Source organism: Heloderma suspectum, chromosome 7 (assembly GCF_057233095.1).
Source record: "Heloderma suspectum isolate Gila_16-S chromosome 7, 16-S_ref, whole genome shotgun sequence".
In the NCBI taxonomy this organism is placed as follows: domain Eukaryota; kingdom Metazoa; phylum Chordata; class Lepidosauria; order Squamata; family Helodermatidae; genus Heloderma; species Heloderma suspectum.
This window is the reverse complement of record NC_139464.1, coordinates 15164144-15181646: the sequence shown is the minus strand read 5'-3', so window position 1 is coordinate 15181646 and position 17503 is coordinate 15164144. Positions and strand designations below refer to the sequence as shown.

Genomic DNA, 17503 nt, shown 5'->3' with positions numbered 1-17503 from the left:
ACACAGGCCTGGTGCAGAGGCAATGCTGGTTTCCCTGCAATCCAATCGGAATCCAGCCTTCGGAATCCACATTCCTTTATCTCCACAATATTTCCCTCTCCCTTCCATGTATTAACCATGGTTTGCATTACATGGTTAATGCAAACGAACTATGTTCTCTTATAAACAAGGTTTGTGAAGTTCAAACAATACTTTCAATCTTTGGTTAAAAATGGTGCTACTGTTTGAACTAGCGCACATGCAACACAAAAACATGATGAACAAATGGAAGAGAGGGCAGGAAGCATGCATTCCCCAAGGCTGGCTTTCAGCTTGTCCTAATTAATGTAACATTTAATAACTAAACTTTATCACATCACCAAAATCAGCAATAAATGTTGGATATGTTTGTAAGTTATAGATGATTCAATTCTTAGAACGCAAGCATTCTTTTCAGAAGTTCAAATACAGGTGGCATTGACAGTGAAAATAAATCCAATTAGCCAGTTTCCAGAATACCTCACCTCAAATATATTTACAAACAAATCTTCAACTTTAAAGATACCTATGTACCTCATCAGCAGGTATAAATACAGCCTTGGAAAGTATCTTCCCAGATACTTCACCATGTAGAATTCCTCAGTGGCATCAATATATCTGACAAATCAGAATACAGAGATAATACACAGTAGCCTGGAGACATTTGCTCCAAAGGCTCTTGGAAACAATAAGTTGGAATCAAGGATAGTTAAGACAACAATTCACCCTGAAATTTTTGCTGTCAACACAGTAGAACAACAGATTGCTAATATGGAGGCAATTATTCTTTTCTGCAACCCCTTACATATTAAATATCTGTTATAGCTATTAAAACAACATTTCTACACAACACCTGTAATGACATTGAATGCATCAAGCAAAAAATGGTAACTATGTATGAACAGTCAGAAGTTCAGTTGTAATTATCCACCCACCCCCGCAAGCTTTGCTGGGTATTAGGCAATACAAAACAATCCTGAAAGGTTACTTACAGCTGTGTTCAATACCTACCTTGTTTTCCATTGTAGATTATATTTTTACACAACAGATCATTGTGACAAAGTACCACTGGGGAGCCCAGGTTGGATAGTCTCTCCTTCATCCATGCCATCTCCTCCTGAAGTATTTGAGGACTTGGGACATCAGTTAGAAACCTTTAGAGTTTGAAAACGAAAAAAAAATGTTTCAAAATGCACAGCACCAACACAGAAATAATTCTCAATACTTTACACAGAAACATGGTTTTCTCCATTCTTTTATTTTTTCAACTGTGATATTCATTAAGCTGCTTTACACAATATGTGAAATTCTTTTAAGCTACATGGAACATCAGATCTATTTTACATTCCTAAGCTGAAGATGGATAATGAATCAATTTATCCTTACCTCTAGGCAAATTTCTCCATGTTAATTCATGAGCTTTGGAATAATGTAGTCATGGACATAGACACTTACCTTTTGTGTAACTCCTCATCTGCAAATTCTGTTGGTATGAGAGAGAAGTATTTTCCCATCTTCAGCCACAGGTTAGACTTGGGGATCCATCCATTGTGAGCGTGAATAGCATGTATTTTAGCAAGTTGTCTGGCTATGAGCCTGCAAGAAGTTGAACTATTATTTAAAAAAAAGTTCACTATAATTACAAATATATTTTCTTCCCTTGTGCTTCCCTTCTTCTTGATGTCAATTCCCTTAAGAGGAAAACTTACGTTTGGTGCTGTTTGGTTTAGAAAAAAGGAGGACATGATAGAGGTGTATTAAATTATGCACTGTATGGAAGAAGTGGATAGAGCAGCTTTTCTTCTACTCATCTAATAGCAAAACCTGGGGTCATCAAATGAAGCTGAACAGTGGGAGATTCAGGACAGACAAAAGGAAGTAGTTTTCCATACAGTGCATAGTTAAGCTATAGAATTCACTGCAGTGGTGATGGCTACCAACTTAGAAGGCTTTAAAAGGGACTTAGACAGATTCATGCAGGATAAGGGTACCAATGACTACTACACATGGAGTGTATGTGTATATATATATATATACACGTATACTAACACCAGGATCAGTGGGAAGTATGCTTCTGAATACCAGTAGCTGGAGAACAATGGGAACCTCGATGTTTTAATGACTACGGCACCCGCACAGAAGTCACCAAAAATGCAAACTATGATTGAGAGCTGAATTTCTTCCAAAGTGGTCTGAAAAACTATGACTGAACAGTTCTATTAACTGCAAAGCAAAACTGGCTTAATTGCACTGCAGCGTGCAAGACAGACTGACTTTAAAATAGTCTAACCGACTGAAAGTTACTGTTAGCTGTACACATATCAATGTATATTATGTTCCACAAAGTCACATTTGAAAGAAGAGCACAGATATTCTGGGAGAGTTCCAGGCATATAGGAGGGACAGAGAATATGCTAACAGAGTCTTAAAAGACCTTTGGGTCCCCACAAATGGCCAAGTTAGAGTTGATGTTTTATCCAAGGGTGGCAGAAGAATAGATGGGTTGCAATAATGTTTTATCTACAAAAGAACTGCACTGAAACAACTTACTATATTTAAGGAAATCCCTTCTCTACGTGTCTATTCATTCACAAAATACGATATTTTCTCTGGAATGGGGCATTATTCATCAGAGAGCACTATAGGGTACAGGTAGTGATGTAGCGATCAGCACACTTGACCTCCATAGAGGAAAGGAAAGCAACAAACTAATAAAAATAATTCAGCTATGCCAAAGGGCTTACCGAAATATCTCTGGATTGCAAACATGTTCTGGATCCAGTGCTTCTCCTTGCATGAACTCATAGCACAGGCCATTACTGAAAGTACAGTAAAGCTGTGGTGCACAGCCATGGGCCTGCAACACACGGAAGCTCTTTACTTCTTCCTCTCGATCAACTAACAGCTCTGTCTTATTTCCATAAATTCTAACAAGGACAACATCATCCATCTCTTCGCCCATATAACAGCCAATAAGCTTATTGGTGATTCCATCTGTAAATACCTGTAAAGGAACAACAATGCAGATGTTTTATTTTAAATATTTATATGATTAATACTTCTACCCCATCTTCTGACTAGTCCTGAAAGCAGTTTACGATATATAAAACAATGGGATGGATATAAGGGTACCCTTCCATTCATAGAAAGAGTCCTTCCATGAACAAAAGGGCCTTCACTCCAGCAGAGGCTCCGGTAGATGGACCAGAGGGGTGGGGGAAGGAGAAGAGATTATTACTGATTCCCCCTCCCCTCTTCAGCCCCATGTGGCACCTCCCATGCTGTTCCAGAGAATCTTTGAAACATTTAGAGCTGATTTGGGGGGAGGGGGGGTGCAGGAACAACAGGTGAAAATTGCCTCCCCCTCCTTCTGTTCATAGGAGCCTACTGGACTGAAGACACTTCTATGAAGGGAAGGGTTGTCTGGATCCAACCTATCACCATAAAATAAAGTATTAAAGTCCAGTGGAATCGACATACTACTCATACAAACACCAATAACTGTAACCCAACAGCAACAACATTCAGTTAAGGAAAGCCCACTAAATGTAAAACATGCCCAAATAAATAGAATAGTTTTTACCTGGTGCCAAAAAGCCAGAGTGGGCACCAGCAAACAGAAAAGGGGAGGGAGATCCACAAGCAGAACTTCCTCATCCCTGGTAGCCACTTGGGCATCCATCAGCAAAGCTGGATCTAACTTCTTCTCCAAGCCATGACCCAGGTCTCCAGGGGCAGGGAGAGCAGTAAGGAACACTATCCATAAGAGGCCAAACCATCTGGTTAAGCTTTTTATACATTTGGTTACCATCTGGTTAAGCTTTTTATATATTTAAGTTAACAGGGTAGCACTTTCACAAGTCTAATTCCTCATCTACTATAGTGTATATACAGGATATTAAAAAAACAAAAACAAAATTAAGATAGCCATGTTGGCCCATGTGGGAAAAAAAATCCAAAATTCACAGTTGGGCAATACCTTTACTAGGACCAACCAAAATTCCACAAAATTGTTGAAGTTTTTGAGTTTTTCAGAACTCTTCATCAGACTAAGTGGTACAAAAAGCAGGGTACTGGAGAGAAAACAGTTAAGTCCAAAAATTAGGCCAGGTATTGTGGCTGATTCAGTCTCATTTTGGTTGGTCCTCATAAAAGTATTGCCCAACTATTGGATTGGGGGGGGGGGCTTCCCTCCCGTGAAGCAGCAGCATGGCTATGTTTCTTTATGTGCCTTGGAGAATACTGTATTCAGCTGTTCAGGGTAAGATCTACCACTAGAGGAAGATGATTTTCTGTCACCTAAACAGGGACTGTGCATGTTGCAGGGTTCCATTCTCTCCAGCAACTAGGTAGTGTTACACAATTTGCCATCAATTCACTTTCTTTTTTAACCTAGGGCACCAGCTAAATTTTTCTCTGGCTTTTCTAATAGAAAGACTGTCATATTTCTCTGCCTAAATAGGAACCTGGGTGTTTCGCCCAAGGCAAGAGAAAGATCTGTTACAGCTAGCCTTTATGTTTTAAGAAATACAGGTCAGGCATTGCTTTTTAGTCCCAGAATGCTAAGTGTAATCTGATACCTGCAACATCTACCAGCGACTAATTCATTCAGTTTACAATCTCCATCTTGACCAAGTCTGAGCTGCAGAGGTCATGGGCACAACAACTGGCCTAACCTATGGACTTTTCTGTTTCCTCACCCTTCTCTCGCTGTATGTAACACCTATCCTGATCTAGAGAATTTGAAAGCTTGTGCATTCTATTGTGGCATTCTGGTTGGATTAATTGTGGATATTTTTCCTCACAGAGCAGTACAGCTTATCTTTGTGTAATTTAATGCTTTCTTCCCTGCACTTGCATATTTTAGACAGAAGAGGCCACTGTGGTACTTTACTTATACACTAGAATCTTCTATTGATTTCATTAAATCATATATAGTACTAGAACTTCAAGAAGTGGTTGCTAGGAGGCAACAAAGGCCTTCCAAAAGACAACTGCCTGGGAGATAAAGGGACAAAAACAAAGGAAGGGGAGGTGGGAAAATAATAATTCACTGAACCATCAAGTTACACCACCTCAAACCTGGTTGCAGAGCTATCTGCACTTGACACATGTCCATCAAAGTAACCCAGGCAATTTCAGATCCAGGTTAGTTCATAAAATAATTACAGTACTTACTATGCCAGAAGTGTGATTTTTCAGCTGCTTTATTGGGAACCACAGTGGATAGAATGAGTAAAGAAACTATTATCAAAATAGAAAGGGAAAAATGTGCTCTATTTTCTGTTCCCCACCCATCCACAAAAATACCCAACATATTCCCAGCTTTTTGCTGCTTCAATGTAGAGTAGGATCTCTGATCTAAGTTGAGATGTGCTACACTCTATTCCATGCCATATCATCACAGCCATGCATGAGCTACTTATAATATCGGCCCAAGTAATAGTTCATGATACCTACTAGTGCATCCAAACATTTTTATAATGTTATAATTCATGTTATAACTATAGCTCATGTTATGTTATAACCCTTCCTCCAAGGAATTTAGGTCTCTTCCAACCTGCCCCCCCACCCCACAATCTTTACGACTGCCCTGTGAGGTTTGATAGACTGCGAGAGACTGACCCAAAGTCAATCCAATGAATATTATATCAAGGAATTCAACTTTGGTCTAAGTAAATCAAGTACAGCAGCCATTACTTGCGCCCTCACATCATCTTGGAGCGCTAAACAGTCTACAGAAGTCCCAGTCTGGGGGGAAAGTGAAGCTGGTAACTGCACGTGTAGAAATCATCATTTCTGGGAAGGAAACTCATTCCTTCCCAGTGCAATGATGGTTCCACTAATTAATATATAAATTAACCATCAAAAGCTAAGGAATTAAGAGCACAATCCCATGCATGTTTAGACAAAAATAATTCCTGTAACTCCCAGCATCCCCCAGGCAACATGGCCAGCTAGAGGATGCTGGGAGTTGGACTTATTTCTGTCTAAACATGTATAAGATTGCACCCTAATTTTGCAATTCTATTTTTTCATTTGGATAGCTATGTTCAATATTTGCTCAATGTTAGCTACACCACAGATCTATATGTTGACAAAGTTGAGTAAAACTTGCAGATCATGTAAAAACAAAATCTGCCTCTTTGTCAAACAAATGTTGGCAATCTCCTACTATACTAGTTTTTGAAACAAATGCATCGTATTAGAAAAGGAAAACACTGCATTTTCAGCTAGACAGCCGACTGAGGCTGTCTAGCCATGGGAGGACAGAGCGGGAGGAGGCTGCTGTACCACTGGATGTGTAATACAGGCATTTCTGCCCTCCCTGCCCTGGAATGCCCCCAGCCATGCCCCCTTTCAGCCACTCTGCTCTCCTCTTGAGAGGAGTGCCGGCTCCGAGGTCGGTTCCTGGATAACACGATATCCTATGGCCGTCTAGTCACTGTCTAGCAGGGAAAAGGATTGCTCCCTCCAAAGCATCCAGCAACAGTACTTGAAAACAGGATTAGAGACAAGGATCTCTCTCAGCTATATTCTGTTTCATCCTTATCCAAATACTTTATTGCTGAAGCTAAAGGGTCATTTTTTTCAAGCCATTAGTTTCTCCTCAACACCTGTCAACAAGCGCCCAATGATCTCTCTTCCACAAGTTGAGCAATTTCAGAAGCAGAAGCTTTTATGATCCACTGTTATAAACAGAATGAACTAGATTAAAATGACTATCACTAGTCTTCAGATACACACAAGCCACATACACTGATGTAGCCTTTTGCTTATTAAGGGTATCAAAGTACATGATTTAGTTATCTCATGTGTCACTTATAACATAGCTGCTCCATGCCATTATGGCACATGACCAGAAGATTCTAATCTAGATTACAAGGTAACTGTTGCATAATAACACAAGATATAAATCATTCAGTGAAACCCTGCAGGAAACTTACACAACTGTCAGTACTGAATACACTGCACTCAGCCTGTCTTAGCAAAGCCATCTTGTTGGCATCCCTAGACACAGCCTTGCCATGGTGCACCCCATAACCCCCTGAGGGAGGGCTCTGTCCACTCCATTCCCCTGAATGGGGAGCTGCCCCACAGTAGAGGGGACGAAGAACCCATATAACTGTTTCTTGGCCTACTAATCTCCCCTGGCTTCAAACTGTATACAATGCAAAGTTATGTATTGGTTAGGGAAGTCTGCCCCTAGTGACTGAAGATGTTACTGCAGGCTTCAACTACATGGAACTTTAAAAAAAATAACCTGCAGGTGCACAGCCCTAGGGTCCCCTTAGTATACATGCCAAGTTTCAGGTGTCTACATTTCATGGTCTTGGCACTATGGCAATGACAGACAGACACACATCCTCTTTTATTATTACAGATGCTGTAATAGAATGGGTATCTAACACGTTAAGTAGAGTTTTAATCTTCTAAAATAAGTACTGGTATCAGAATATGTAGTATCAACAGAGGAACAAAGTTAATTTTAATTACATTTATACCATTGGTTGAGATTCAGCAGCAGTACTACAGAATGAACACTTACAGCACAATCCCGTACATATCTACCCAGAAGTGAGTCCCACTAAGGTAAGTGTGTGTAGAATTACAGCCTTAGAAAAACTGGTGTGGAAAAAGGTCAACCACAATTTTGAATAAGTAACAAAGGCTATAATTACTAGTAATCGAGTAACCCAATAATGGAAAGTCTTTTTAAAAAGTGACAAGAGCTGAAAGTATTACCAAAGCTTAACATAAATCCCAACTTGAGATAGGTATGCTAGCTAAGTGAAATCTGAAGCTGCTTGCAACCATATTTTTCCTTCCCACTGCCTTACACGTTCATCCTGCAACCTGGGGTTCCCTTCTTTCTTGCTGATAACGATAAACAAAAACACAGCCTTGCTCTATTTTATCAGAAAGACCTACTCTGGTGACCATATGGAAGAGGCCACAGCTGAACTGACATAGCATGGTCTTCAGCATATGAGTTTTCCCTCAGTCCTCTACGCCATAGCCACACTTGCATTGACAGAGCATGCCCCTCACTATTCACAAGCAACCAAGCATTTTCTCAATGGTTGATTACATGTATCTTGATGTAACATATATTGTATCATTCCTCTTTGTACATTGCTTTGTGACAGCCTGGCCTTAAAAATCAGCTTTAAATACTTTCAATCAGATAAATTAAGAAATGCCGTAGAGGGCAATCCTATGCTGACCAGACAGCTAGGGAGGCACAGGATACTCCAAGCTCAGAGCCAGGAAACTGCGCTCCCTGCTCCCTCGTAGCTGGCGAAGGGAGAACCATGCCGGCTACCTCTACATGCTCAGAAAATGGAGCATGGAGACAGGGAAAAGGGGGCATTTCCAGGGGCAGAAAGGAGACTGGGGTGGCTGCATGACGCCGTTTCCTATGGCCACCCCAGCCTGCTTCCCTCTTCCTCCAAGGCACTGCTGCTAGATGGGTGAAATTGCCCATCTAGCAGAAATGCAGGGCAGCTGGAGTGCGGAGCTGCTGCTCTCCTCCCACCCTACATTGGATACTTGGCAGCCTCTGAGTTCAGAGGCTGCTGACTATCTGGATAGGATTGCACCCTAAAGGATTTTTCTCCCATGTTAACAACATGCTAAAAGTTACAATGGAGAAGTGGATATTTCAAGCATACTGCATGTTTTTTTCAATGGGTATTTCAAGCATACTGCAAGTTGTTGTTTTTGTTTTTTTTAAAGAAACTGTTTTAACACTTAACAGCTACACAGTCATCCAAAACCTAAAAACAAATGAAGACTAAAAGGTAAACTATGCACTTCAGAATGTTATTGCCCACACCTGGGGTCCCCAATGTGGAACCAGTGGGTACCATGGCATCTGCAAAGAGATTCAGAATTGGACAAAGGACCATTAAAAAACCGTACATTGTATTTATGATTTATGAACGATTTATTCATTTTGTACCCCACCTTTCTACCAAAAAAATGGCATTCAAGGTGGCTTATACAACCAATTAAAATTGATTAAAGCAATACATTAAAATACAATAAAAACATAACAATTACAGAAAAAATATTAAAATCAGCACCCAACCCACCAGACCCACTTACAGGCTACGGGCCTTCTTAAATAAAACACCTTTTGCCTCCCGGAGGAAGGACAACAGAAAAGCAAGCAAACCTAGCCTTTTTGGGGAGGAAATTCCACAGCCTGGGAATGGCCACAGAAAAGACCCTCTGTTGGGGCCTCTGAAGGCGGCAGTATCAAAAGATGGATATCTCCTAAAAATCTTAAGACCTAGGCAGGCTCATATAGAAGACAGTCTTTCAGGTAATCTGGTCCCAAGCCGTGTAGGGCTTTATAGGTCATAACCAGCACTTTGTGCCCCAAAACATATAATTCATGGGGAAGGGGAAACATGATAGAGGTGTACAAAATTATGCATGGTATGGAGAATGTGGATAGGGAGACATTTTTCTCCCTCTCTCATAATACTAGAACTCGGGGTCATCCCATGAAGCTGATTGGTTGGAGATTCAGGACAGATAAAAGGAAGTCCTTCACACAGCGCCTAGTTAAATTATGGAATTCACTTTCAAAAGATGTAGTGATGGCCACCAATTTGGATGGCTTTAAAAGGGGAATTGGATAAATTCATGGAAGATAAAGCTATCAATAGCTACTAGACCTGATGGCTATATGCTACTTCCACTATCAGATGCATTATGCCAATGTACACCAGTTTCTGGGGAACTTGAGCGGAAGGGTGCTATTGCACTCATGTCCTGTTCATGGGTTTCCCGTGGGTAGCTGGTTGGCCAGTGTGTGAACAGAATGCTGGACTAGATGGACCGTTGGTCTGATCCAGCATGGCTCTTATGTTCTTCACTGACTTGCCTTCTGCGAAATGGGTGTTCTGCTCGAGTAGAAAACTTCAGGTTTAAACGAGCTGTTTTATATTTGGCGGCTTATTGTGCTTATTGTATAAGCACAAAGAGTACATTACCAGTTGACATTGACTCTTGTACTCTTTGTGCTTATACAATATGTGTTTTATGGTCCTTTAATTTGTCCAATTTTGTATCTCTATCTGAGAGAACTCTTCCTCCCCTTCTGCTCCTGTGCGAGATCAAATTGGGTTTTTCTTTTAAACATTCTCCCTATGTTGCTCCTCTGTCTGCTCATGCCCCCTCCATTCTGATTGGATGACAGAAGGCCTTTGGACTGGTTGGGAGCAGGTCTGAAGAGAGGAGTAGGAGACATGGGTGACAGTGGCTGAGATGCACCAAACCTGTAAGTGGATGGTAGAAGGGCGGGGGGAGGGGGGTCAGAAAGAAGTATGAATTGAGCCACTGGGCAGCAGAGAGCAACGGGGGGCAGGGCAGGAAGAGAGGTATGTAGGTGTGCACATGTGTGAAAGAAACAAAATGGATGGATGGGGTGTGTGGAATGTATGTATGAGAGAAAGAGTTGGGGTGATCCAGGAAGAGAAAGGTACAGGTGGTGATCCGGGGAGAGAAGGAGAGAAAGATTGGGGAAGGGAACTGAGAGTTAACTGGACAAGAATTTATTTGGGTGAAGAATTGGTGGGGGTGGGTGGACTTATTAATTTTGGGAAATTAATTTTAGAGAAATTTATTTAGGAGACTATTTGGAGAAATTAAATGACTTGCCTCCTGTGAAATGAGTGTTCTGTTGGAGTAGAAAACTGTCGGGTTAAAGGAGTTGTTTTATATTTGGGGGCTCAAACTCACCTCTGCCTGATACTGAGGTTCTTGCAAGATACTTGTCTTTTAACCCCAATAGTTTGCCTTCTGTGAAATTTCTTGCAGTAATGAGGTTGTGATTAGCCACATGGTACAGCAGTCATTTTGTGATGAGATGCCCACGACATCTCTCTCAACATTTCAAATGTGCATATGGGTCAAAAAAGGTTGAGGACTCCTGGCCTACACTAACATCTTTATGTAACACAAGCTTCAAATTTGTGTCGGTTTAGACTTTGTGGAATTTTCCCCATCTCTGGACAATCTGTCAGTACATCAACAAGTTCAGCTATTACATAGTAGCGTCATTTTAATCAGCTATCTAAGCATTTAATCTATTAAAAACAGCTAGTTATTATTACTTAAAGCTATAATTCTAGCCCACTAAAGCTTACTATATTGCATTACTCAGATTATCCTACTCCATTTTTTGTTTTGTTGGTTGTGCCAGCCAAATCACCTATGACCACTGGACATGTTTTTCCAGCAGGTCACAGCTAGAACCACTTCAACAGGTTTCCTACCATGGCAGCATTTATACTTGTCCTGCAATAGTTTCAAACTTCTAGGAGAAACAAGAGAAAGGGTACTTCGTTCCAGAGTTCAGAGTAACGATTTCCAGCCTCCTTAACAGAAATATCCTTCTCAAAAGCAACAGCAATTACCCCCTATGAAATACAAAGGAATGGGATAGTCACTACTTAGTACCTTCTTCCCAACATGCACAATGAACAGGAGCAAGCCTCCCTGAAATAGCAATCTGAACCAAACAATAAATAAATAAGCAAGCAATTTATTAGTGCTGGAGCTGACTGCTTGTGTTTGTAAAAGTAAGTACAAATGCTGCCATTTCAAATTACACATCGAAGCTTGCACTTTTAGAAATGGATTGGAAGTGTGAATGAGAACCACCTGTTCAATAATATGATTTTGTATTGCTTAACAGCACCAGATGGAAAGCTATCTATTTTAGGACTAAGTATCTGAAATATAAAGAAAATATTGGCACAATTTTCTTTAGTATTCTCGAGAACCAATCATTGTTTGAATTTACAACCTACTGATTCACACAGCTCATGCTGTCTAGAAGACTCAGCAAACAGACATGCAAGTGTTCTGGACCAGTGATGCAGCAAGACAGAAAGCCACCACCCATGTTTATGATGCCTCACTTACATAAAAGCTCTGGCCCATTAACAATCATGTTTTACTTTCATTTTTAGTAGTTTTTTTCTGTGCACGAGAACCCCAGTACTTCCTGCAAGATGGAAAGTGGATAAACACATTTATTTCACTACGGCTCAAATTCAGACAATCCTTCAAACCATGCTTTTGAGGAATAAGACAGCCATGGACTCATGCACTCACTCCTACACTTTGCCTGCCCCACCGCCAATTTCCACCTCCATTTCAAGGTTCTCTATAATTATGACTTGCAGTGATCTGAGTTGGGGAACAACAGTTATTACCTCCAAACCATGGCATGAAAACCCACTTAAAATAACGGGTTGAAGGTTAGCGCTAAACATACTTTGCCTGATTTGGATGTCATGGCAACAACTTATGGCGCAAAAGCAAGTAATCTTCATGTGAGAGGAGAGAAGGGAGCATGTGGGACTGCAGTATGTTCCTGATCCTCCAAACCATGGTTTGGGTCACAATGTAGTCTAAACTGGTCCTTTGAGTACACTGCACAGAAAGCTGCCTTCAGCCCACAACTCCATGAGGTATCTGCTAAATCAGGTGTGGGCAACTTTGGGGGTTTGGGGGCCACTTTCTACTACCACCCCCAGACCTCCCCAAAGACTGCACTCCTGCTGCTGCCATTGCACCAGCAGCCAACCATGACAGAGGCTGAAAAGGGACAACTCCAGCTTGGTTTCAAGCCAAATTTGTCCCTTATAAGCCTCAGTTTGCCACTATGTGCTGTTGTTTTTGCTGGCGCTTCTGCCATGCCACTAAATGGGGGGGGGGGGGACTAGAGATCAGGTGGGCACACGCTGCCTTGCTCTAAATTAATGTTTGGAGTAGCCTTAAATGATGTGCTGACCAAATCAGAATGCAAGATTATTCAACAGTAACTTTATATGTGTTCCATGAAATCTGTTAAGTGTGTTACCTGGAACAAGATGAACACATTTGTTCTGGAAAGTTATAGTTGGACCACAAGTCATAAGACAGCTTCAAAGCCCAACTAACAGTTTAACCAATATTTAGTATTTTAAATAGTGAAAATAGATTATTTCTAAAAAAAAACTCACCTCAGGTAGGATTCTGGAGCAACTGTTAAGAGATCACTGTAATGTTAACAAGATTATTTCATATTAACTATTAACCTCAAAGCGGTTCTGTAATTTCTGATCTGAAAAATGTCCATTAATACAGGAAGGTTATTTTGGATACATCTAAAAATATGATCCAAGAGTGAGCAACAAACCAAAAACAGTAAAACAGATAATCGGGAAGCTCCTAGAATATGCCTGCTGGGTAATTAGAAGCACAAACTTCTACAAACATAACTTGAGATCTTCAATTGTTCAGGAGATACATTTAGTCCTCTCATTTTCTTTTAGGCAGGCCACAAAAATGTTTGTTTCAGACTACTTTAATTTTGAGTGTAAGTTTAAGGTTTTATTATGTTGTTCTTGTCACTGTGTTTAGATTTTGTGGCATAATGGCTGGCAAAAATGAAACAATTTTATTGCTAGTATGCTGTTTATTATTGTCCTTGCTGCTTTCATCTTTTAATGCTGATATAGGTTTTAACTGATTTTATTTCCTGTACGCCACCGTGAGCGAATTTGTATTTTGCAAGGCAGCTTATAACTCTCCTAAATAAAATAAATAAATGTCAATCTCCATCCAAGAACCCCAATGAGCTCAGTAACTCTACAAATAAAGGTATGTAACACCCATGGCTGACTAAAGCTGGCAAATATGCCAATGAAATATTGAAATGGTGAAATACCTAAAAAAAGCAGCTTGTAGCAAGACAAGAAGATACTCCAATATTAATACCAACTAAAGGGTTCTGACCCTCTTACTGTCTAATATCTTTACCTTTATAGCTTACCTTATCCTAGAGTCTCAGGCAGATAATAAAAGCAAAAAGGTAAGAAAAAGACTGCAAATGAGTTTCAACAAAACAGCCTTAAAACAAGGCATTTCTAAAAGTTTTCTGGCCAATGTGCAGAAGGTACATTTTTGTATGGCATTTTATGTTGGCTATATTATGTATGGCACTCAATACTAATAAAGCTTAAGAATTGGCAACCAGATCTTTCAGTCCATCAAACACCTGCAGAATAAAATCTGCATGTCATGTCAAGTTCATAACTACAATGTACAATAATCTCTTTGAATCCAAGACTAGATAACCACCCATTTTGAAGTATGAGAAGTATGAGGTTGCCTGAAAACAGGTTTAAGAGAGAAAAATGAAGCTATGCCACTATTCGCACTCCCATTCAGACGGTGACAGGCTTGGGTTCAGCCTTACTCCCTATGGGCCAAAACTGCCAATATCATAGTGCTCTTTCACAAACCTATGGTGCAAATACACTTAGGTTACTGTGCACAGTTCTGGTCACCACACCTAAAAAAACATATTGTAGAGCTGGAAAAAGTGCAGAAAAGGGCAACTAGGGGCTGTTGTAACTCTATGAGGGAAGGTTACAACAGCTGGGATAGTTTAGCTTGGAAAAGAGGCAAGTAAGGGTAGATATGAAAGACGTATACAAAATTATCCATGGTGTGGAGAATGTGGATAGGGAGACATTTTTTCCCTCTCATATAATACGAGAACCCGGGATCATCCCATGAAGTTGATCGGTGGGAGATTCAGGACAGAGAAAAGGAAGTACTTCTTCACACAGTGTACAGTTAAACTATCAAATTAGCTACCACAAGATGTAGTGATGGCCCCCAATTTGGATGGGCTTTAAAAGGGAGTTAGACAGATTCCTGGAGGAGAAGGCTATCAATGGCTACTAGTCCTGGAGCCTCTATACTATCTCCGATATCAGAGGCAGTACGCCTATGTACACCAGTTGCTGAGGAACATGGCAGGAGGATGTTGTTGCACTCAGCTCCTGCTTGTTGGTTTTCCTGCTGACAGCTGGTTGGCCGCTGTGTGAACGGTGCTAGACTACATGGACCCTTGGTCTAACCCAGCGTGGCTCCTCTTATGTTCTTTTGTTTATCTGCTCCTCTTATGTTCTTTTGTTTATCTGCTCCTCTTATGTTCTTTTGTTTATCTGCACTGAGTTCCTTCCAACCACACATTTTTCCCTGGGGCAAAGGTAATAGCCTAACTTGTGTGCCTTGGGGGGGGGGGGAGGGCACTACTGCTGAAAGGGCCAACATTTTAGTTCAGAGAAAAAAGTGAACTGCAATGTGATGTCTGAAGGAAGAGACTAAAGACTATGCTCCTATCATCCAACTTCCTATGACTTTATTACTATAATGGTGAGATAGGTTCTTCAAAGAAGTAACTTGGAAAGGTGCAGCTGGCACTCTCCTTCCCAGCACTCAATGCTCACTTTTCTTTGGACTAGAAAAAGAAATGCTGAGTTTTTTCTTGAAACCACAGGGGAGGCTGCCCATAATCAACGCCTGTGTGTGCGTGTGCGCACGCATCTGTGCATGCATCTATATGTGTGTGTCTGCTCCCCCCCAGCCTACAGTGCGATTTTGTAAAGGGCAGTCATGAGATAGCCCATTCCCCGCCACCACATACCACACACAGAGACCTCTCTTCACCCCCAACTTCCCCTTCCTGCCAACCCATGCATTTCACGTATAATTTGGGGGGAATCGGTGGGGAGCGGGTCCCAACTTTCAAGTATCGTAGTCCAATAAAAATGGAGGAGGAAAGAGAAAGGGGGAGGGGGACAGAGAGACGGGGGGCGCACGGTCTTCCTCGGATAAGGAGAAGACGCCAAAAGATAATGCAAGCCTCCTCCGCTCTAACTTCGCAACCATCAGGTTAGGATGAAGCTACGTCGTTGCATCCCTTTTCCCTGCAGTGGGGTGTTTGCGGGGGGGGGGGGGAGAAGAGGTGCTTTCTGGGAAAGGCGGAGAGGGAAGGGAGGCGAAGACAGAGATGGGCCGCTCCTCCCAGCTCATTCGTTCTCTCTCGGACGCGCTCCCACCGTCGCTACATTGCGCGCACGCACACGCGCGCCCCTCGCCGCCTCGCCGGCCGCCTCCTTCGCGCGCGGGCGCGGGCGCGAGGCTGGCGGCGGCGTCTCCCCGCTCGGCCTGAGGGGAAGCGCGGAGAGAAAGGAAAGCGCCGCAGCTCCTCCCTTCGCTCGCCGCGCCACAATGGCTGCTCATCTCTCCCCCTCCCCACCGACTCGCGCTCCCCCCCGCATTACCAGCGCCTCACGCCGCCGCCGCCTCCCTCAGCCGCCGCCAGGCCGCCGCCGCGCCTTCCCCTCAGCCGCCGCCCGGCCGGCCGCCCTTTTCCGTTACCTTGAGCGTCACGTCGTCGGCCTTCCAGTCAGGCCGCAGCCGGCTGAGCAGCTGAAGGGCTCCGCGGTGGTAGCCCGACCCTCCGCCGCCGTCCCTCTCGCTGACGACGATGTCCAGCTTGGGCACCTCAGGCGAGCCCGGCGGCACGTGGATGTAGTTGGCCATGAAGGCGGCGGCGGGAGGAGCGGGCGAGCGGGGCCGGAATCTCGACGGCGGCGGCGGCGGCACGAGAAGGCGGCGGCGGAGGAGGAGAAGCCGGAGCGGCGGCAACGGCGTCGTCACGCGAGCAACGCAGCCGGCAACTGAAAGGCGCGAGACCAACTGGGAGGAGGGAGGGCGGGCGGGGCGTGAGTGGGCGGGGGCTTTGCCTCCCAGTTCCTCGGATGGAAGGAAGCTCCGCCCCTTACCTTTAAAACACACTCGCACACCCTCCTTTTCCCACAAGGCTCTTTTTTTCCTCTCTCTCGCGCGCGCACAGCAGCCTGGGAGAATGAGTGGGCGGGGCTGCCCGGTGGGGAGCGTGAGGGGAGGGGCCAGTGGAACGCTCGCACGTTCCGCTCCACGCCCGCCCGCCCGCCGCGTCGAGTGCAGTGGCGGATGGTGGCTCCTGTTTCGGTGGGGCAGCGGCTCCGCTCTGGGTCTGTCGGAACGCTAAAGGAGCTACCCAAGGGGCTGAACCTTAGCCCCCCCCTCCGAAAAAATAGGTTCCGCACCTCGAAAAGGCCCTTTACAGTTCTGACTGGAACCCATAAGGGATGCACAGCCCCACTGAAATAGGAGCCACCAGCCGCCACTGGTCCGGGTCCTCCTTCCGATTCCATGCAATCCAGCGCCCCGCTGCCTCGGCGAGACGCGTTTCCCCAAATCCCGGCCCCCCTTGTATGCCTTTTTCTTCTCCTCCCCCACCATTAAAACCTGGTGTCGCGCAATCCTGGGCATCTCTGCTAAAGAAGGGAGCCGCACAGAGCTGCGATTAGGGTGGCCGCTGATGCGGTGGAAGCCGGTGGCCCCTATTTGGGTGGGGCAGTGCATCCGCCCTGGGCTTCAGTCAGAACTCTGAAGCTCTCCGAGGCGCCGGACCCGTTTGGGGGGCGACGTTCAGCACCTTGGGTAGCTCCTTCAAAGTTCTGACTGAAGCCCAGAGTGGATGCGCTGCCCCTCTGAAATAGGAGCCCCCAGCCGCCCCTGCTCAGATCTCAAGTGATGTCTGTGCCGACTTCATTTGCCTCTATTTCTTATTGAA

At 43.5% G+C, this 17503-nt stretch overlaps 1 protein-coding gene across 2 annotated transcripts in view; it reads right to left on the bottom strand.

Annotated features, from left to right (window-relative positions):
• ETNK1 (ethanolamine kinase 1) overlaps positions 1-16609 on the bottom strand; it is a 38688-nt gene extending 22079 nt beyond the window's left edge. Inside the window, exons 1-4 of one of the 2 annotated variants that reach the window (XM_084809160.1) lie at positions 16261-16609; positions 2763-3022; positions 1474-1614; positions 1030-1172 (exon numbers count right to left, since the gene is read on the bottom strand). In XM_084809160.1, the coding sequence (XP_084665286.1) occupies positions 1030-1172; positions 1474-1614; positions 2763-3022; positions 16261-16425 (709 nt within the window). In that variant the 5' untranslated portion in view covers positions 16426-16609. Of the gene's footprint in view, positions 1-1029; positions 1173-1473; positions 1615-2762; positions 3023-16163 lie in introns of both variants that reach the window. The other variant, XM_084809159.1, reaches the window with a different exon arrangement.
• Between the last annotated feature and the right edge of the window lie 894 nt (positions 16610-17503).